Below are 23,721 nucleotides of genomic sequence, written 5' to 3'. Positions count from 1 at the left end.
TTTTTTTCGCTTTTTTTAAATATTTTATTTAAATTAAAATATTGGTATTCTCTTAAATGTAAACCTAAAAACTCATAAAATCGTTGATATAATTAAAGTTACTATAACTCACTCGCTTATATTTTTGGATTTATTCAACAGAATATAGAATTACATGACGTCATCTTAAGATTAAAGAAAAAATAAAATGAGAGTATAATTTTTTGACAAGAAAAAAACGAGAGTATAAATTAATTTGTATGTGTATGCGAGTTCTACAAATTAATAATTATAAAAAAAAAAAGAAAAAAGAAAAAGAATGTGAATGGAATATGTGGTATAATTTGACCTGAAAAAAGAAGTGGAGAAAAATCTCCATGTTAATTAATGAAGAAAAGTTTTCTTTGCAATGAACGTGATGAAATATCTTTTGTGATTTGATTGGGACTATAGAGAAGCTAAGCCACGTTTGTAGTGACAAAATATACATCAAATCATTCATTACATATATACATATTTCTTATATATAAAATATACATTTATTATTGGTATATATCTAATAAAAAGAGTGATTAATTTCATGGGTACCTTCTTTTTTTTCTTTTTTTTTCTTTCTTTCTTTTTTTTTTTTTTTTTGTTAAAAGGGAAAAAAATCATGATCGAAATTATGATGAAACAATTATCTAATAATTTTGACCTTTGCTTTCATTAGCTTTCTTCCTGGCACAATCAATTTAGCCATTCCTATGTCTGGAAGGCCACAAAGAAGACTTTTTTAGATATCCCACAATGAGGACAGGGTTTTTGTATGTTTTAGATAAGTAAGACAAGCACTTCAATTGCAAATAGAACACTGGTGAATTGAACAATTAGCAAATCCATACCCCTAACAGCCTATTCTCTAGTGATAAATATTTTACTTTTGATTTTTTTTAATAAAAAAAACAATTTGTCATGATTTATTAAATATAAGATTAAAAAAAAAGTAAGAGATCAAATAAATGTATGTCTTAAAAATTTAAGAATTATGGGGTGGGAAAATGATTTGAGTTCAAACCATTTGAAAGGTCAACTTTCAAAGAAATTTAAAAGTTGACTTTGATTTTTTGGATCCACTCTGGGCTCCGCATGCATTTTCATTTTTCAAAAAAAGAAATATCAAATTTTCAGTTTTTTTTTTCATCATAATATGAAATATTGTTTTAAAAAAGATTAAACGCACACTTTTTTTTTCTTCTGATGATTTTTTAAAGATTCATGATTAATTAGTCTAAATTAAGGATGTAGATAGGAATATATTTTCAAGAGTTTAATTTAAAAGACAAGTCATTTTGGAAGAAAATTGGATGTTTGGCAACCGCTTGAAATAACTTTTCAACCGTATTTTAATGGTTTTTGTCAAAAGTATTTACATAAAAATGAGTTTTTTGGTATATTCTGTTAGAAAATAAATTATTTTTTTCATAGATTCGAGAGGTTGAATTGATTAAACCTCTTAAACAATTTTGTTGAGCCAAATATCTTAGTAGCTTTAAAGTTTAACATGATGTAAGATAACTCTATTTTTGTTGATAGCTTATGCATTGCAAAAACAAAAAAAAAAAAAAAATCAAAATGATGATTATAATCTACGTTTTATAACACTACAATCTTGTTCATGCTAATATTTTAAGTTCTAACGAAAAATATGATAAATGAATTTCGTAAGTGGATAAAGATATTGAAGTACATGTTTAGGAGTGATTTTGAAATCAATAAGATCATTTTTGTCATGTTTAAAATCACTTTAAAACACGTCTTTAATCATTTAAAATTAACTTAATATTTTATTTTATACTTTTAAATACAATTTCACATCATTAAAATGGATTTTGAATAGTTAAAAATATATGTTGTAGTGATTTTAAAAATGTTAAAAATGATTTTAATAATTTGAATGATGTTATCATGTATTTCACTATAGATTTTATATTGTCTCTTTAATATAAAATAGAAGGCATTTGAAGATTCCCAAAATGTCCCAATAATTGCTCAATCCTGAATAATAATATTTTAAATTTAAAAAACTTCGCAAAGAGAGCAGAATTAAAAATAAAATAAAATAAAATAAAACCGAGTCGAAAGCACGTGCGGGGTGGGAAATGAAGTTCACAGTCGCAAGTGGGTAATTGGATACGCGTTTACGAGTCACGGAGGCGGAGGCTTCCGACATCGTCCATTAAAAAACACACAAAAAATTTAAAAATAATAATAATAATAAAAGTTTGACCAAGTCAAACAATCTAACCTCCTATCCTAGTGCCCTACGCCTATACCTACTTGTTTGACTTTTTATTTATTTTAACAAAAGTTAATGCACAAAATTATTCACAGACCGACACAAAAAACCGACCGTTTATGGGTATATGTTAAACTCTCCCAACTTATCATTTTGTTTTGATATCTTATCATTTTGTCCGTTCATTACACTATAAAACTGATCGTTGGAGAAATCATTAGAAGACAACATCACAACGTACCAAGTTTTATTTTGCTATATATATAATGGAGAACTTACAAACAAATAAATTTTGTTTTGAATTTATATCTAATAATTATTAGAAATGTTATTAAGTATTCAAATTGTCGTGGGTGCCTAGCCCACTGATTATACAAGCAAACAAGTAAAACTTTATTTTAAACTTGTGTTTTATGAGCCTAATTGAAATTAATTTTTTAGATTGATCAATCTTAAAAATCCTATATATATATATTTTTTAATTTTATGTGATATGGAATGACTTAAGGAAAATGAGAGTTGCAAAAAACAACGTCATTTGATTTTATAACTTCGTTATAATTATTTCTAGATATTATTATCGGCAAGTTGAAATTCATTCTTTTTTATTGCTATAACTAATTAGTATTTGATGAATTGTTGATTGGTTAAATTATATTTGGCCCATAAATTCAAACTATTTTTTCAGAGATTATATGTGTGTATAGAGAATGTTAGATGAGTGCAAATTCTCAATGAAAATGAGGGATAATTGTACAAATCACTATTGAATTATGAGGTTTATTATAATGTACACTCTTCAACATTTAATTTGATCAACTAAAAAGCTAATCATAGGTTTTTCTCTCCATCGAAACAATTGGATCGTTATGCTCATTACTAAACTTGTTGAAAAGATGAAATATAACCATGGTACAAAGAATTTTTCATCGAATATCTAGACATTCGAAGAAATTTCAAGTTTAAAAAGAAAATTGACAAGATGAACTGAACTATAATGTGAAAGTGAAATTCATAATTTAATATTTAAATAATAATTGAAAAAATATTTATAAATAAAGATGATATCGAGATCAAGTTTTGATGCAGATTAAGGAATTAAAATATTGACATGACGTAAATTAATAGGTTTGACATCATTATTGAGAAACATTCAAAATCAAGAATTAAAATAACGATGTCGATATTAATATCAAAATTTTAATTGTACAACATCCAATGCTAACCCACGAGATTGATTGCAACAAATAACAAAAATAGAAATGGAGTAATTGATCAAACTGAAAAATTAAGAGTATAATTGTAGCAAATCATATAATTTAGAGCTGTCATTGATTAAATTAAAATTTATTGGGTGCAATTGTAATAAACCAATCCATTTTTCTTACAAAAGATAGATTTGGGCTCTTACAAGATCAGTCCAAAAGTCCAAAGGTATGGCCCATTCATGAAAGAAAAATGCAACCTTTAACATTTCTCTTTCTAATTGTTATTATTATTTTATAGGTAAAACAATTAACAAATTACAAATACAACATTAATCAGTGGGATAATTAAGCTTTTCATTACACAAATCCCAGAAATAATATGGGAATGAATTTCAATTTTCAACCAAGCAATGCACACTTCAAACTTCAAAGGCTCTCAGCTCTGCCATTAGAATCAAATGCTTCAACACATGGGATGCTCTGTTCATATCTGAAAAAGTTATCTGGATCCACCATGCTCTTCACCTTCACCAATCTATCAAAGTTTCCTTTGAAGTACTTTCTTCCCCAACTGCTTGCATGCCCATTCCCATTCACTCCCAAATCCACATCTCTGTAGTTCAAATAAGCACTTCTAGGCGATTTCGAAACGTACGGTGTCATGTACTCATACATCTCTCTGATCAGCTCCACATTCTTGTCTGCAGCCTCATCTCCTTCTTCTTTCCATGTCACTGAGTATTGTATTTTGTATTTGTTCCCTGCTCTATGTGGAAATGGAGTCTCCGTCTCTGGAATTTGACTCATTTTCCCACCATATGGATTGAAAGTCAGCGCTGGTCTTTTCAGTTCAATCATTTTCCTCATCATTCCTTCAAGGTCTGCCTTTGAGATTGGTTCTTGAACATAATCTGATTTCTTCTTCAAGAACTTTTCAGATTTTGGTTGCCTTTCTAGCAAGACATTGAGTGGAGTTCCAATTGGGTAGTTTGACCAGAACAGAACAGAGTCAATCCAGCTCATTTCTATACAATCCTCAACCTTAATACCCAATTCCGGCAACTTTTTAGACATTAACGCAAACAGCTTCTGTGCATTTCCAAGGAACAAGGAAATGAACTTGGCTTTTGCTGTCTTTAGGGCTTTTTTATTTACAGGAAGAATCACCACTCTTATGAATAGATTTTCATCAATTTTATCAGCAATTTCTTGCCATTTGTACAAGATATCTACAACACCTTCCTCCATGGTTTTCTCCGTTCTAAAAACAGTGACAGTTTCAGGTAAAGGAACAAGTTTAAACTTCCACGAAACAATGACACCAAAACTAGCTCCACCTCCTCCTCTAATTGCCCAAAATAAATCTTCTCCCATTGATGCTCTATCCAAAACCCTACCATTTACATCAACAATTAAAGCATCGACTACATTGTCCACAGAAACCCCAAATTTTCTCATCAAATTACCGTATCCGGCGCCGCTGAGATGTCCTCCAACTCCAACCGTGGGGCAAACCCCAGCTGGGAATCCATGGATCTTGCTCTTCTCTGCAATTTTGAAGTAAACTTCGCCAAGGGTTGCTCCCGAATCCACCCACGCGCTCTCGTCTTCAATGTCGACAGCTACAGATCGAAGATTGAACATATCGAGGATCACAAATGTGGAATCGGAGACATAAGAGAGACCGTCGTAATCATGGCCACCACTTCGGATTCTGATTTCTAGGGCGTGGATTCTGCAACAGAGAATCGTGGCTTGAATGTGAGAGACATGGGTTGGGGCGACGATGAACAAGGGTTTGGGGGTAGTGGGTGAGGCGAACCTGAGATTTCTGATGTAAGAGTTTAAGACAGGGGAGTAAGATGGGTTATCGGGGAAGAAGATAACTTCAGAGATTGGAGAAGATGATGGCGAAGAATGATCGGAAAGACACTTGAGAAGGGTTTGATGAGATGGGATTTGATCAGAAACCGCCATTGAAGGGAGAATGAGAAGAAAGGTTGTGAGAACTGGGATTAATAATGAATTTGGAATCCCCATTGAAATGGCGTTGGGAGGAAGATGACGAAAACAAAAGAAACAACCAGGCATTTCCATTGACCATTGGAGGCTGGCACTTCATACTTGAAGCTTAAGTAATATCTGTCCTTTCTCATTTATAGATAAAGCATTTTATTATGGCTGTTTTTAAATATAAAAAAATAAATCAAAATACTTATAATGAAATTTTATAACTATCAATGATAGATGGTGATAGATCCTAGTGTCCTAAAAATAAATTGAAGTCTATCAGTATCTATTAGTGATATTGATAGTTCTAAAATTTTGCTATATCTTATAAATATTTTCAACAGTTTTATCATTTAAAATAATTTCTCTTTTATTATTATAAATATCATAAAAATAGATATCCAAGGCTCAGTGTCCTAAAAGTCATGTTATCCATATGCCTTGTAATAATTCATGCTCGTTGTTTATGTAAGTCCACATTCTACTTACCACTTACCACTTATCGTGATATTTGGTAGATCTTAAAATTATGCATGTCGGTGAGAATTAAAAAAAAATCATATATTTCCTATTTCCGTAAAATTATATTTTCTATTTCTATTATTCATATTTCCATAAAATTATATTTTTAGTTATTTTTAATTTAGTTGTTTATAAGTTTAGATATATTTTATTATATTATATTTATATATATTATATTTTCTCCATATTCGTTGTGCTCCTCAATTTCACAATACGTTCTCAACACGAACTCATGTTGCTTCCGTCGCTGAAGGTACGTCTTAAAGTAGGTCAGTTTTTTTTCTCTTTATTATAATCAATAAATTAAATGTTATTTTGCATATTTAGTAAATATTAAATTTCTAATATGAATACAAAATTTTGTAATAATGTTGTCATGAAAAACTTTACAAAATTAGAATTTGCAGCCCTTGACATTAATGGTAATAATAATTTATCATTGGTGCTCGATGCCAAAATCCACCCGACTGTTATGTACTTGGGAAAAACAATTAAGAAAGGAAATATGACATTCCACCAGGACAAAGCAAAAACTATGATTTTCCTTCGTCATCATCTCTATGGGGATTAAAAATGAAATATCTTACAATAAAATATCCCTGTATCTTGTGAAAAATTTGAAAGAAATGTTGATCCTCAAAAGACAGTTATTCTTCCTAAAGCCCGTTATGAGAGGATGCACTTGAGGCTACAAGATTTTAAATCAGTAAGTGATTGCAATTTCGCATTATTTAAAATCACTTCAAAATTATTGTTATGCGGAGAAAAAATTATTGATGCTGATATGTTAGATAAGACATTTTTTACATTTCATGTCTCGAATATGCTCCTGCAACAACAATATCGAGAGAAAATTAATTTCATGTCTTCTCATGGTCGAACAAAATAATGAGATATTGATGAAAAATCACGAATCTCGACCAACTGGAACGATACCATTCCATAAAGTGAATGCCGTGAATTTTAATAATAATCGTGGTCGAGGTGAGGTCGCGGTCGAGGTCGTGACCGTGGCAGAGGAAGAAATAATTATTATTTTCGTGGTGGTCGTTTTAATAATTCAAATTTCAAAAAAACCACACAAAATGATGATCACAAAGGAAAAGCTCCACAAGTAGGGTTGGCAAAAATCTCCGCTCGAGGTGGGGAATCATTAGTTTGACTAGGGATGGGGGTCAACTAGGAATAAAAAACGGGTCCCCAATCAGGGATGGGGACTGTATCTCCGCCACATCCCCGTCCCTGACCCCACCTCGAATATTTTTTTTAATAAATTTTAATAATATATATACATATAAACAGTTGTTACTGTTTATTATTTTATTTTTTTAAAAATTTATTTCATAATATAATTATATTAAACTTTTTATTAAATATAAAATATTTTTAATTATTAATTTAAATAAATAAAAGAGTAGTAATATTAGTTTTATCAAATATCTAAAATTTGAATTTAAATACCAAAATTTAATTGATTTTAAATAAATAATTGATTAAAAATACAAATATAAATGGGGCATTTTCCCCCGGAGGGATCGGATCCCCAAACGAGGATTCCCCAACCACGATCCCGATTCTCCAAAACGGGAAATGGGGGTGGGGACAGGGATTATAAATCCCCACGGGGACGGAGACGGGGAGTGCACCCTTGACCCCGCCCCACCCCGTTGTCAACCCTATCCACAAGATAAAAGTTCAAAAAGTGTTGAAAATAAATACTTCCGATGCAGAATGACTGACTATTGGTTACGTATCTATCGTATGTCAAAACACTTAGTTGACCTCTATCAAGTTTCTCTGAAGGAAAATGGGAAAATGTGGAAGTAAATTTTACATACCATGATAATAATATATTTGACCTATCCCATATGACGAATTTGGATGTAGCAGACTTCTTTGAATCTCCTGAAGAGAATATTGGTGCAGTTGATGAAACATAAATGTTTCTTTTCATTTTGATAATATCTAGACTTAATGTTGTTGTTTCTTTTATCTATCTTCATATTTTTTTTAGTAACTTTTGTATATTTTAAGTGTTATTTTTCTTATTGCAATTATTTTCTTTTAATGAAGAAACATGGATCATTTTCATATGTTGGGTGTTTAAAAAATGAGCAAAGAAGATCTATGTCTAACAGACAGTGCAACTACACACACAATACTTACAAATAAAAAATATTTTTCCAAATTGATAATGCTAAAAGCAAAAGTAAATACAAAATGAGGTTCTGTAAACTTGATCGAAGGTTTTGGAAAAGCAAATATTATTTTGCCTAAAGGAACAAAATTTACAATTAACAATGCATTGTTCTCCAGTCAATCAAAGAGAAATCTTCTAAGTTTTAAAGATATACGTTACAATGGTTATCATACTAAGATTGATGGTAAGAATAATGTGGAATATCTATATATTATCTCTACCATCTTAAATAAAAAATGTATATTGGAAAAATTGTCTGTTTTATCTTCTGAATTGTATTATACTTATATACGACTAATCGAAACATATGCAACAATGAACCTGAAGTTCATGAATCCAGACATATTTATAATTTGGTATGATTGATTGGGTCTTCTAGAATCTATAATGATAAGGAGAATTATTGAGAATTCAAATGGATACCCTTTGAAGAACAGAAGATTCTTCAATCTAATGAATTATCATGTGATGTTTGCTCTCAAGGCAAATAAATAATTAGACCATTGCAATCTAAAGTGGGGACTGAATCACCTGCAATGTGACCCTTTTGCAGAGGAGAAATCTTACGAGAAGAAAAGTTCTTCAAAGGTTAGTAATTCTTATCCCTTTTCTATTTTATCTAATTCATTTTAGCTTGTTGTAAACATTTAATAGAATGCATATTTTAGAGCAAATTTATGGTTATATATGTGGAGCTATTAAGCCACCAAGTGGATCATTTAGATATTTTATGATATTAATAGATGTATCTAGTAGATGATCACACTTGTGCTTATTATCAAGTCGAAATCTTGCATTTGCAAGATTACTTGCTCAAATAATTAAGTTAAGAGAACAATTTTCTGATTATACAATTAAGACCATTTGTCTTGATAATGCTGGTGAATTTATATCCCAAGCTTTTGATCATTAGTGTATGTCAATTTGGATGAGTGTTAAACATCTTGTAGCTCATGTTCATACATAAAATGATTTAGCCGAATCATCTATAAAACGTTTGCAATTAATTGCAAGACCATTACTTATGAGAGCTAAGCTTCATGGGGACATGCTATTTTGCATGTAGCATCACTTGTACGCATTAGGCCAGTAACTTATCATAAATACTCGTCATTACAATTAACTTATGGTCATGAGCCAAATATTTCCCATATAATAATTTTTTGGTGTGCAGTATACGTTCCAATCGCTCCACCACAACACACTAAGATGTGTCCTTAAATGAGGTTGAATATATGTTGGATATGATTCCCCATCAATTATTAAATATTTTGAACCCCTAACAAATGATGTATTTACTGCACGATTTGCTGATTGTCATTTTAATGAGACAAATTTTCCAACATCAGGAGGAGAAATTAAGAAATTGGAAAAAGAAATTGCATCGAATGTATCGTTATTGTCTCATTTAGATCCTCGCCAGATCAATATGAACTTGAAGTTCAGAAAACAATTCATTTTCAAAATATAATAAATCAATTATCAGATGCATTTATTGATAGATGCGAAGAAAGTAACTAAGTCACATATACTAGCTGCAAATGTTCTATAAAAAATTGAAATTCCAGCACAATAAGTTGTCACAAATGAGTCTGGAACACGCCAGAAACGTAGTGGACTAGTAAATTCCAAAGATAAAAATCCTCAAAAACGAAAAATAATTAATAGTGAAAAATATTTGGTTGAAGATATAAATACCCTGGAAGAAATCCTCGACAAGACTAGTGAGGAAGATGAAATACCTAGAGATAATAATGAGATTTTAATAAAGTATGTCATGATAGGAAAAAGATGGAATCAAACTAATGTAATTATTCACAACATTTTTTGTGTATAATGTTGGTGTTGATATTATATCTGAAAATGAGAATCCTGAACCAAAATCTATTGAAGAGTGTCGACATAGAAAAGATTGACTTCAGTGAAAAGAAGCTATTGAGATAGAATTAAATTCACTTTCAAAACGCCAGGTTTTTGGACCTGTAGTTTGAACACAAGAAGGTGTCAAACCTGTGGAATACAAATATGTATTTGTGAGAAAAAGAAATGAAAATAATGAGATCACAACATACAAAGCAAGACTAGTTGCACAAAGTTTTTCACAAAACTTGATATTGATTATGATGAGGCATATTCTCCAGTGGTGGATGCAATAATACTAAGATATTTAATTAACTTGACTGTGTATGAAAGTTTGGACATGCATCATGGATGTAACCACAATATATTTATAGGGATCTCTTGATAATGATATTGTTGGATTTTATGTCCTAAAACTCGTAGTTTGTAAATTAATAAACATATTCTGTTTTGTTTTTCGATAAAGTTGTTATTGAAATTGTAATCTTGAATCCAATAAACTAAGGTCCTAAGGCTATTTAATGTAGTTTAAACTTTATGTAATGACATAAATGTGGATCAAGTTCAAATATATAGCCAAAATGGTCTATAGTATATGAATAAGATTGGGCGCCTTATTCTGGGTACACTATGGATGCGGCCCAATTTGTAGTTAGTACAAACGATGTGATTCTGAATCGTTCATATAGAGATATGTGAGTCGGGGCATCCTATGCAATGAGTTTGCATAAGACTGAACCATGAAATAGTTACTTTTTACGTTCTAAATGCCATTTTATGTATAAAACTGACTATTTCGTTAATTGATGACCTAGATAACTTAATCTTAATCTTGAGCTAACTATGAACTCCTATTCACTCTGAATTATCCTTAGATATGCATAGGTGAGGGTAGCTCATCATCGCTGGCCCAATAAGCCTCCCATTTCAAGGGTAAGATCAGGCGGATAGCTGGGAACATAAGGTGCAAGATGAAATTCACTCCTACCCGTTATAAGGATAGTAGATAGATTATTCCCTTTAGTACTGAATCCAGGTCTTGAACAAGGGGCCCCACCCTCTCCTTGGCCCGAGAGGGATTCGGTTTATAGGTTGGACCTTGAACCAATTGTTCATTGGAAGATCAGTGGAACTTAAGGAACAAGATATAGTCTTGGGGGTAAAACAGTTTTTACGACCCAGCCGAGATTACGAACAATCTGTGAAGGATTAGCTTACTAATCATGGTTATATCAAATGGACACAAATATATCTATAGTGAGGGGAGTGCAACTATGGGACTATAGTGGAATGACGCGTTAGTTAACGAATGTTGATTAGCTCTGTCTAAAGAGTTTAGCTAGCTAATCTCGGATCGTTGGAGCCCATGATCTATAGGTCCATTAGGTTCCCCTATTAGCTCATATAGAATAAACTTAGAATAGTATGATAAAATAATTCGAATTGTTCGAATTAGGTGAAGAGAGAGAAACCAACAATATATGTGATATAGTGGTTGGTTTTTCAGTTTAGAGATACAACTTTAATATTTAAATGTGATTAAAATATCAAGAATATGAATATGTTCATAATCGGAAGCATGGAAATAATGGAAATGGTCAAAGATGTAAAAAGTCGAAGAGTTGACTTTTTTACTTTAAAAAATCAAACTTTGACCAACCTTATATTCAAATGTGATTTGAATTTCGAGAAAATGAATGCGGATTCATGCTTGGGAGGTCAAAATTAGTCAACACGGAAAAAACATAAAAAGTCAAAATGTTGACTTTTTTGTCAAAGTTTGACTTTGACCAAATGACTATGTTGCTCTTTGACTAAAGTTAGTGGGAAAATCCAAACTTTTGTTGGATAATCCCACTAACAACATAGTGGGCTAGGTGTTGGCTTATAGTGGAGATATTAAGCCCAATTACATAGTGGATTCTAGGTGTTGGTATTTATGAATCTGTTTCATGCAAATGTTGCATAGTTTTTCTATAAAATGGGCTTTCAATTATGGATGAAAGACTTTTGGCCATTTTTCCAAAATTATTTTTTTAAATTTGGGCTGGAAAAATCACATTTTTGGAGAAAAAGAAAACCCATACCAAACCCAAATTCATTCATATTTTTCATCTTTTTTTCTCTCTCTCAGTTTTCTTCATCCATCGGGTCCCACAATCCGGTTCTGAGTCCAGAGGATAGTAAGTCAACTCTAATGGTGGTCCGGAAGAGTTTGGGTTGATATTCAACAAGGAAAAGCGGTTTTCGGGAGCTTCAAAAGTAAGTTAATTTACTGTTTTTTCTTCAAATTGCATGCTAATTTCCTTTTGATTAGAAGCAATTAAAGTGTAATTAGGTTCTTATTCTACTGCGTATGTCTCGTGTTCCATTAGATATTTATATGAGAATCTCATAAGGATTTAAGGTACCTGAAACATATATATATATTGAAACAATAATTCAATATATATAACTTTGTATTCAATAAAGTTACAAAGATCACTATATAGATTGAAACAATAAGGACGGATGTGATACAATCGCCTGAGTGGATATTTATTGAAAGAAAAATATCAAAATAATTCAATATGTCTATGTGCTTTTATAAAAAAATCACAATAAGGATTTGCTATTATAACTGTATATGTTGACGACTTGAATATAATTGGAACTTAAAGAGCTTTCAAAAAACAATAAAATATCTTAAGAAAAAATTTGAGATAAAAGATCTCGAAAAAACAAAATTGTCTTGGTTTGCAAATTGGGCATTTAGTAGATGGAAATATTTATTCATCGGTCAACTTATATAGAAAAATTTTTGAAAAGATTTTATATGGACAAAACACATCTATTAAATATTCCAATGGAAGTCCATTCATTAGATATAAAGAAAGATATATTTCGACCTCGAGAAGATAATGAAAAACTTATGGATCTTGAAGTACCATATCTTAGTGCAATCGGTACACTTATGTATCTTGCTAATAGCACAAGACCAAATATTGCATTTTCAGTAAATTTATTTGCTAGATATAGTTCTTCTCCGTTATTAAGCATATACTCCATTATCTCTGAGAAATAATCGATATGGGTTTGTTTTCTTCAAATAAATGAAATTTTGATTTAGTTAGTTATGTAGATTCTGGATATTTATCTGATCCACACAAAGCTAGATCTCAAATAGGTTATTTGTTCACATGTGGAGGAACTTCTATATCGTGGCGATTGGAACAGACAACAACGACCACTTTCTCAAATCATGCTAAAATTCTTACAATTCACAAAACTAATCGAGAATGTGTATGACTAAGGTCAATGACTCAGCACATTCGTGAAACGTGTTACTTATCTTCTAATAAAAATCTTCCAACAATATTATACAAAGACAACACAACCTGCATAGTCCAAATCAAATGAGGATTTATTAAAGGAGATAGAACAAAGCATATTTCACCGAAGTTTTTCTACACTCATGATCTTGAAGAAAATGATAACACCAATATACAACAAATTTGTTTGAATGATAACCTGCAGACTTATTTACAAAGTATTACCAATTGCAACTTTTTAAAAATTGGTGCACAATATTGAAATGCGGCGACTCAGAGATCTTAAGTCATGTTTTTGTGAGAGGGAGTAAATACATGAAATATGTACTTTTTTTTTCCTTAACTGTGATTTTTTTTTCATTGGGTTTTTCCTAATAAGGTTTTAGCGATGCATAATTCATATATATATATATATATGGGCACATGAGGGAGAGTATTATAAATATCATAAAAATATATGTCTAATACTTACCATCCTAAAAGTTGTGTCATTTTTCATGTTGTTCATGTGTCATATAATAATTCAGAATTGATGTCCATGTAAGTCCACATACTACTGGTCACTTTGTGTATAAATAATGACATTTGATGGATCTTAAAATTATGCACATTGGTGAGAATAAATTTTTTTTTCATATATTTTCTATTTTTATAAAATCATATTTTCTATTTATATTATTCCTATTTCCATAACATTATAATTTTAGTTATTTATAAGTTTAGTTATATTTTACTATTATTATTATTATCCGCGGAGTTCCTCAATTTGACAACATTTATATATTTATTTTGAATTTTTGCATTTTTTGAGTGGATTTATGATGACGAAAGTTAGGAATAGGGTGTTTTCTAATGCAAATTATACATATTTGTAGCAAGTAGAAAACCCGTATAGAAAAGAAACAGTTTTCTTAGAAGAAATGCAATCAGAATCAGCAATACAAGTTTCAGAAGCATTCATTCAAAGCTAAGGCTACCCCCACTTATTTTTCTTTTTTTCATAACATATCATAATTGAAACTTGAAATCCTTCATCTTTGTTCATTTACAAGAAGAGATGAACGACGAGTGGGGATACTCTGTTCATTTCTGAAGAAATTCTGAGGATTAACCTCTGTTTTCACGTTCACCAATCTCTCAAAATTTCCTTTGAAATACTTCTCCCCATAAACCCTTCCTTCTTCCAAACTCCAATGGCTGCTAATTCCGACATCAATGTCTCTGTAATTCAGAAACGCTTCTCTCGGATTCTTCGTTACATAAGGTGTCATCGCTTCGTACAATCTTCTCGCCAACTCCATCTCCTCTTGTGCCTCTTGATCCCCTCCTTCCTTCCAGTTTGATGAGTATTGGATTTTGAATTTCACTCCTGCTCTGTGTGGAAATGGCGTCTCTGTCTCTGAAATTTGGCTCATTTTGCCCCCGTAAGGATTCCATGTCAGTCCCACTTCTTCAACCTCCATAATCGCTTTCCATATGGCTTCTATCCCTTCCCTTGAAATGGGTTCTCTCACATAGTCTGATTTCCGCTTCAGAAAAGGTGTAGATGATATTTTCCTGCTCAACAACGCCTCTGGAGCTGTCCCATTTGGGAAATTTGCCCAAAACAGAACCGATTGAATCCAACTCATTTCAAAACACTCTTGTCTCTGTAATTTCAAACTGGGTATGTTCTGATTTATAATCTGCATAAGCTTCTCCACTGGCCCTAGAAACAGAGCCACCAACGTAGCTTTCCCTGTTTTTTGTCCATTTTTCCCTTTGGATGAATGCAACATCAATCTTATAAACAGATTCTCATCCAGTTTGTCCATAACATTCTGCCATTGCCAAACAACATCTGTTGCTCCGTCTTCAATCTTTCTCTCAACATCAAAAACCGTCACAGTTGATGGAACAGGAACTAAATTGATCTTCCATGAGAGAATAACTCCAAAGCTCCCTCCTCCCCCGCCTCGAATCGCCCAGAATAAATCTTCCCCCATAGTTTGTCTGTTTAGAATCTTCCCATCAGCATTTACAATCTGAGCATCCAAAATGTTATCAATGGTGAGCCCAAATTTCCTGATCAAATTCCCATACCCACCCCCGGAAAAATGGCCACCAGTAGCCACAGTTGGGCAAACGCCTCCAGGGAAGCCATGGAGGTTACTTTTGTTAGCAATGGCGTAGTAAAGTTCCCCCAAGGTAGCCCCTGCTTGAACACGAGCAGTTCCTTTTGCAATATTGACTCTAATGGCTCGAAGGTTGAAGAGGTCGAGGATGATGAAGGGTTGTTGGGAGACATAAGAGAAGCCTTCGTAATCATGGCCGCCACTGCGGATTCTGATCTGTAAGCCAACTCGTTTGGCACAAACAACGGTTGATTGGACATGGGATTGGTGTTTGGCTGTGACGATTACCAGTGGTTTTGGGGTTGTGGGTGTTTGAAATCTGAGGTTTCTGATGTAGGAGTTGAGGACTGGTAAGAAGAAAGAGTTGTTGGGAGTGAAAATGGCGTCAGAAATGGGGAATTGAGGCTGTGAAGTAGTGGTCAGACATTGGAGAAAGCTCTGTTGAACAGAAACAGAGGATATCAATGGAGAGAAAATCAAAATGAGAGAGAAGAATGTGAGGGTTGAAGAAGATGAAGATGAAGACCACATTTCTGTAATGGAATGATGGAATGTGAATGTTTGTGAATATCGGTGTGCTTAGACACGAAGATTTATGTAAAGAACAGAGACAATCATTTTAGTCCTTTTTTAGCAGGTCGTTTGATAGTTTTTATTTTTTTGGTTTTAATTGTTAAAAACTAGGTTTATATAGACACTATTTACCTATTCACCGTATACTAACATTTTTCAAAAACTAAGTTGAATTTTGAAATTTAAAAGAAAATTAATAATTTACAAAAAGTTGTTTTTTCTTAAAAAAAAATACAAGAAAATCAAGTATTTTTATTTTCTAAGGTGAAATTCCAATATAAAAGGAAATAAGTATAAATTTAAAAAATACAAAACTAAAAACGAAATCCTCATTAAATAGGATTTTTTTTCTTTTCTTTTTTTTTTTTTTTGGATTTGATGTTATGGAAATTACTTGAATTGTTATTTCTTTGTTTGTAAATGTCTTCTCTGTGAGGGGAATTATAGAAGGAAATAATTTGTGATCCAAATCATATTGGATTTTGATTAGGTAATAATCTTGTGTGCTTTTGGACGAGAACAAATATCCTAAAATTAGTTCCATATCCTTGTAATTATAATTTATATCGGGGGCAATTGCATGGATGGATGGTAAAAAATTAAATAAAATTTGCACATTTGTCTCAAACTTTTTCCTTTTTGCAGATTTAGCAAAATCGTGGCCCAACCTAAGCATTAAAAGAGTAAAAGTTTAAAATACCCTCTACTATTAATATACTCATTATTAATTATATTCGTTAAGTGATATACCTTATGTTAAGATGATATACTATTGATATACATCATTTTAATTGTATCAATTAATCAAACATTTATTAATTGGTGTTTAATACACCCATGTCTTATATTTGATGTACGCTTGATCACTACTAATATACACTTGATATGCTAATAATATACACTTAATACACTTGATTGATATATTGTTGATAAACTTGACAATGATGCATTTAACTTATTTACTTAATATACTAGTGATATACATTTGATATACTTTTGATATACACTTAAAATACTTGATAATGATGCGTTTGACTGATATATTGCTAATACACTTAGTTGATATATTGTTGTTGTTGAGAATGGTGTCCTAAATCTCCTTATAATCTCGTAGTTTGTAAAATTTATATAAACATATTGTTATTAATAAAATAAGTGTTATTTTATAAGCATATACTCAATCTAATAAACTAAGATCCGAGATTATTTCATGTAATTTAAACAAGTATGTAGAGACATACAAGTGGATCTTGTTTAAATAATAACCTAAACGGTCTGTAGAAGATGAATAAGGTTGTGTACCTTATTTTGGTGACACTACGGATACGACCCGCTTTGTAGGTATTACAAGTGTTGTAAAGTGCTACAAATGATCTAATCCTAATCATTCACATGGAGACATGTGAGCAAGGGTATCCTATACAAAGAGTTTGTATAAGATCGGACCATAAAATGATTAGTCTCTTTATATAATGTTGTTAATAATAGAGACTTACATTTCACTAGGATGACCAAATGTGACATGACCTGAATCCTGGGTGAGTTGTGAACTCCTACTCATGAAAGCGGTTCTTTGATTTGTATGGGTGGGAATGACCAAATTACCAACTCAACAAACCTACCATTTTGAGGATTCGTCTGACTGGAGAGCTACAAACATAGCTGCACAAGATGGAGTTCACTCTATCACCAATGCAAGAGTAAGTAGATAAATTGCTCCCTTAAGGGCTGATTCCAAGTATAGTGGCCACACTCTCTCTTGGTTCGAGAGGGACTTGGTCATAATGGGACTTTGACTTATTGTTCATTAGAGGGATCAATGATACTTAAGGAGTTAGGTCATCGCTCTGTTGATTGGTTATATCCAATGAACACAAAAATTTATCTGTAGTGCGAAAAGTGCGGTATTTGGTGACCGACAATTAACGGATGTCGGGTAATTTAATTAAAGAGTTTATTAATTATCCAAGTACCGTTGGAGATTCAATCTACAGGTCTATAAGGTCCCCTTTGTAGCTCAACAAAGATTTAATTGAGATTTAATCCTTGGATTAATTTGAGGTGTTCAAATTAATTGAGGGAATTAATTATATATGATATAATTAATTATAATGTATTTGATACATTATTGAGAGGCATTTGAATATGATTTAAATACCAATTATATGAATGAGATTCATGTAATTAAATATAAATATGATTTATATTGAAATGAATTAAATATTTGGATATGATCCAAATATCATTTATATGGATGAGATTTATTTAAGTGGATTTAATATAAATGTGATTTATATTAAATTCCATGTATTGTTGAGAGAAAATAAAATCTATAGTTTATGTTGTATTTAATGCAATATAAAACTATAGGCTATATGTTATATTTTGATATAACATATAGTGTATATATATAGTAAGATAACTATTATATGTGTGTGTGTATATATATATATAGTTTTTATTTTATTAATTTAATTGAAATTAATAAAAAGGGAAGGAGTTATAACTCCTCCCTTCATTCTCTCAAGTTATCTAATGTGAGATTCAAGAAGTTGAATGAATGATCTTCTTCCTCAAAGAGAAGAGGTGTTCTTTCTAAGGAACATTCATAGAGAATAAAAGTTTTTCTCTTCCCTCTCCTCCTCTTCATCTCCTTTCCCTCTTCCAAGAATTCAAGCAAAGCCCACAACTTTTGCTTGAATCCTGTATCCCAAGAGAATACAGAGGGTTCTTGAGTGATGGTGTCTGTTCTTGAAAAAGGAGATCCGCTTGGAAGGTGTTCCATTTGTGGCGTGTACGAGGGAGCTCTTGAAGAAATGGTTATTCAAAGCTAAGGGGTTCTGAAACCCTATATGATTGTTTTAAAGCATGTTGTAATTTTAAGTAAATGGATATCTTATTGTTGTTCCACTGTAAAACTTTATATTCAATAAAAATGGAATTTGGGACGATCTTTGCTTCCGCTCAAAGGATCTATTCCGAAAATTTCCTTCAATTGTTACACTTAATGATATGCATTTGATTGAGTTGATATACCAAAAAAAAAAAAAAAACCCTAAAGTTATTCTCCTTTGCAACAACCTTCCCCTCCCAACATTACTATCCACACCATTTGTCGCCTGCCATTGCTCATTCGTCGGTCATTGTAATTTAAAAAAAAAAATTAGAAAATATATCTTTGTAATTTAATTCCCCTAATTCTAGGGATGGTAAAATTTTCCGCAAGGTCGGATTCTCGACCCGATCTGAAAGGGGATCCCTGCCCAGCCTCCGCCCCAAATTTTTTTAAGCGTTTTTATATATATATATAGATATATAGATATATAGATATATACTTATATAAACTACTAAAAGGGTAGCTTTCAACTATTGTTTTAGTCCATTTTTTTTCTAATATAATAAATTTATTTTTTTATTAAAAATCCATAGCACCAAAATATTCTTTAATTATTAATTTAAACAAATATATGTTATACAAATACTAACTTTTTACCTACAATTTACAATTTCAATGTAAATACTAAATTTAGTTAATTTTAATAATAAAATAATAAAATAAATGTGGAGATTTTTCTCGAACTCGAATCTTCGAACAGAGATTCTCGACCCCAAAACAAGGAATGAGGTGGGAATGAGGATTAAAAATTTCCACAGAGACGGGAATGGGGAGGGTATCCCCTCGCCTCAGCCCTATCATCCCTACCTAATTCTTATGTAAATCAATCCTCATGAAATAAGGTGATAAATTTTCTAAAACACTTTCCCAAAAATAAATAAATAAACACAAAAGATTTAAAAATAGTTAGATAAGTCTTAGTTTTAAGGAAAGGAGGTTTATGTCTTAAATTAAATTTTCATTCTAAAAAACTATATGATAAAAAAAAGATCAACCAGTGCGCAGTATTTAAAATTTAAATGACTAATTAAAAATAATTAGTATTTTTTTATTGTAAATAATACAAAATTAAATTATTATATAAATAAAAAACTAAAGTTTGTCTAACGTTATCAATAATATATACCTAAAAATGTTATTAATAATATTAAAAAATATATTATATATATTAGTATATTAAAAAATTGGGGTCGGGAATAAAGATCTCCCCTCATCCCCAAGACTCAATTAAAATTCGGATTGGAGAATTACAGGAATTCAATCCATAAGAAATGAGGGAAATTCTTATAAATAGAAAAATACAAAAAATATTTATATTTTATAGCAAAAAGTTTTAGAAGTGTTTGCTAAATATTTTTAAATATATTTTTTTATATTTAAAAAGGCACTGGGAAATCGTCATCCCTAATCAATTCTTGAATTAAAAAATAAAATAAAAATAAAAACTCCGTGTGTGCATGTTTCTTTTTTCTTTTGGATTCAATTTTGAAAGTAATGAAAAGTGTTTATAAACTTAATTTTTAAAATTAAAAAAAAAAATAATATCCCATTATAACAATGTTGTTATTTTTATTTTATATTTTTGAGATGTATACTTGTTTACTCTAAATCTTTTAATAATAATTTTCATCTTTCTTCAATAAATACATGAATTCATATTCAAATTCTAAACATCAATAACAAATTTTTCATTTTTTAAAAATATTGATAAAAATAAATAACAAAACATAAAAATTAAAAGTAACATTTAATTTTAAAAACTAAAAGTAACATTTAATTTTAAAAACTAAAAATAAAAGACCAAAATCAAAATAGTGTTGTTAGCAAACATCTTTAATTTCCATTTGAGATTATATAAATCTCTTCTATATTGGCCAAGTTATATAAAGTAACATTTAATGATTTGAATATGAATCTCAGATTAATATGACATTGACATTCCTCTATTTAGGAAATAAGGGAGAGAATGCTTATTTGTGTTTTTGTTGGATGAGGTACTTGCTTAGTTATTCTTTTAGTTTAATTCCCCAAATTCTTATATGGAAATCAATCTTTATTAGTAATAATACATAAAATTTTGAAAAAAATATATTTATATCCCAAATTTTAGGATTTGTATTAATTTATACATTAAACTTTTGTAAACATATAAATTTATACCCTTCAATTCCTTCATTACTTTCCATTGAAGTACCTTTCATAAAACTTATAATTGTATCAATTAAATCTTTAAATTTTAATAAATGAATAAATTTAGACTTAACCATAATTTTCTTCGAGAATGGTCCATACATTTATTTTAATAGTTCAATTTATAAAACCGATATTTGATGAATTCTACATGCTTATATAATACCTAGTTGATTTTCAAAATCAAAGTTAATCATAATCAAAAGTCTTATGAAAATTTAAGAATGAATCGACTCAAATTAAATTTCTAAATATAAAGTTAAATAAAATCTCAAAGGATGTAAATTTCACCGTCTAAATTGATCTAATTATTAGTTGATAATTTTAGGTTGATATAGAATTTTTTTTTTTTCTAGCTTATAGAAAAGTACTAATAAAAAGTATTAAATTATTAATAGCGAGAAAAAACATAACTAAGAAAGCTAAAGTTTATATGAATATATGAAGATGACCATATCCATCCATTCATCCTCAACAAGAAGAAATTAACGAGTGGGGATACTCTGTTCATTTCTGAAGAAATTTTGAGGATCAACCTTCGTCTTCACATTCACCAATCTCTCAAAATTTCCTTTGAAGTACTTCTCCCCATAAACCCTTCCTTCTTCCAAACTCCAATGGCTGCTACTTCCTACATCAATGTCTCTGTAATTCAGAAACGCTTCTCTCGGATTCTTCGTCACATATGGTGTCATCGCTTCGTACAATCTTCTCGCCAACTCCATCTCCTCTTTTGCCTCTTGATCCCCTCCTTCCTTCCAGTTTGATGAGTATTGCATTTTGAATTTCACCCCTGCTCTGTGTGGAAATGGCGTCGCCGTCTCTGAAATCTCGCTCATTCTCCCTCCGTAAGGGTTACATGTCAAACCCACTTCTTCCGTCTCCATGATCGCCTTCCATATACCTTCAATCCCTTCCTTTGAAATGGGTTCTCTCACATAATCTGATTTTCGTTTCAGATATTGTACAGATGGGGTTTCCCTCTTCAATAGCGCTTCTGGAGCTGTCCCATTTTCGAAATTCGCCCAAAACAGAACCGATTCAATCCAGTTCATTTCAATACACTCTTCTTTCTGTAATTTCAAACTGGGTATGTTCTGATTTATAATCTCCATAAGCTTCTCCAATGGCCCTAGAAACAGAGCAACTAACGTAGCCTTCCCTGTTTTTTGCCCATTTTTCCCTTTGGATGAATGCAACATCAATCTTATAAACAGATTCTCATCCAGCTTGTCCATAACATTCTGCCACTGCCAAACAACATCTGTTGCTCCGTCTTCAATCTTTCTCTCAACATCAAAAACCGTCACAGTTGATGGGACTTGAACTAATTTGATCTTCCACGAGAGAATGACTCCAAAGCTCCCTCCTCCTCCACCACGAATCGCCCAAAACAAATCTTCACCCATTTGTTGTCTATTTAGAATCTTCCCTTCAACGTTTACAATTTCTGCATCCAAAATATTGTCAACGGAAAGCCCAAATTTCCTCATCATATTCCCATACCCACCTCCTGAAATATGCCCACCAGCTCCCAGCGTTGGGCAAATGCCTCCAGGGAAGGCATGGACCTTGCTCTGTTTAGCAATGGCGTAATACAGCTCCCCCATGGTAGCCCCTGCTTCAACCCATGCAGTTTCGGTTGGAATGTCGACATTGATGGCTCGAAGGTTGAAGAGGTCGAGGATGATGAAGGGTTGTTGGGAGACGTAAGAGAGACCTTCGTAATCATGACCGCCGCTGCGGATTCTGATCTGTAAGCCAACGCGTTTGGCGCAAATAACGGTTGATTGGACATGGGATCGGTGTTTGGCTGCGATGATTACCAGTGGTTTTGGGGTTGTGGGTGTTTGAAATCTGAGGTTTCTAATGTAGGAATTGAGGACGGGTAAGAAGGAAGAGTTGTTGGGAGTGAAAATGGCGTCAGAAATGGGAAATTCGGGCTGTGAATTGGAGATTAGACATTGGAGAAAGCTCTGTTGAAGAGTAGCAGAGGACAGCCATGGAGAAAAAACCAAAATGAGAGAGAAGAAGATGAGGATTGAAGAAGATGAAGAAGATGAAGAAGAAGACAACATTGCTGCAATGGAATGATGGAATGAGAATGTTTGGGAAATTTGGGTGTACTTAAAGTGAAAAACAACGAATGAAATGCCATATCTAGATTAGGTAGTTATGTAAGGAAATGATATGAATATGGGAATCATATTGGAATTAAGAGGTTGAATATAGTTAGAAAATAATGGTGAGAAAGAATGAGCTTTGTTTTGGGGTTTACCAATTTCATTTCAAACCATATTTGATTGTTGATTAGACAATCTAGATATAGTATTATGGGATGAGGTTAAATATCCTTAATTTCGTGTCTTTCTCATTTAATGCCCCTGATTTTAATTTGTAAATTAATCCTTCCTTATTAATCACTGTGGAGATCTTTTAGGATATTAAATTAATTGGACCATTTGGTGCCTATTATTACCATACACAAAAAGGAAGGCTCAAATTAAGCTTTTAATTATTACACTCCTTTTCAAAAAAAAACTTTTTGTTTTTATTGCTATGGTTTTTTTTTTCTCAAAA

The 23,721-nt window shown here is 31.5% G+C and overlaps 1 protein-coding gene and 2 pseudogenes across 2 annotated transcripts; all 3 read right to left on the bottom strand.

Annotated features, from left to right (window-relative positions):
• Nucleotides 1–3,588: 3,588 nt before the first annotated feature.
• LOC120074761 (berberine bridge enzyme-like 14 pseudogene) lies at nt 3,589–5,629 on the bottom strand (annotated as a pseudogene). The gene has a single exon (XR_016528166.1). The product of XR_016528166.1 is annotated as a berberine bridge enzyme-like 14 pseudogene (transcript).
• Nucleotides 5,630–14,353: 8,724 nt separating this feature from the next.
• Nucleotides 14,354–16,345, bottom strand: LOC120073072 (berberine bridge enzyme-like 14 pseudogene; annotated as a pseudogene).
• A 5,167-nt stretch (nt 16,346–21,512) lies between these two features.
• Nucleotides 21,513–23,342, bottom strand: LOC120074271 (berberine bridge enzyme-like 14). Its single transcript, XM_039027345.2, has one exon. The coding sequence runs from the start codon at nt 23,217–23,219 to the stop codon at nt 21,627–21,629; it is 1,593 nt and encodes a 530-aa protein (XP_038883273.2). The 5' UTR covers nt 23,220–23,342; the 3' UTR covers nt 21,513–21,626.
• Nucleotides 23,343–23,721: the final 379 nt, after the last annotated feature.

Source organism: Benincasa hispida, chromosome 3 (assembly GCF_027475165.1).
Source record: "Benincasa hispida cultivar pf3 chromosome 3, pf3_genome.v1.1, whole genome shotgun sequence".
In the NCBI taxonomy this organism is placed as follows: domain Eukaryota; kingdom Viridiplantae; phylum Streptophyta; class Magnoliopsida; order Cucurbitales; family Cucurbitaceae; genus Benincasa; species Benincasa hispida.
Note: the sequence above shows the minus strand (reverse complement) of the source record. Positions and strands in the feature narration are given on the sequence as shown.

Bases quoted from the DNA above. Each gene is read 5' to 3' on its own strand.
- LOC120074271 (XM_039027345.2), bottom strand. From the start codon at position 23,219: ATGTTGTCTTCTTCTTCATCTTCTTCATCTTCTTCAATCCTCATCTTC.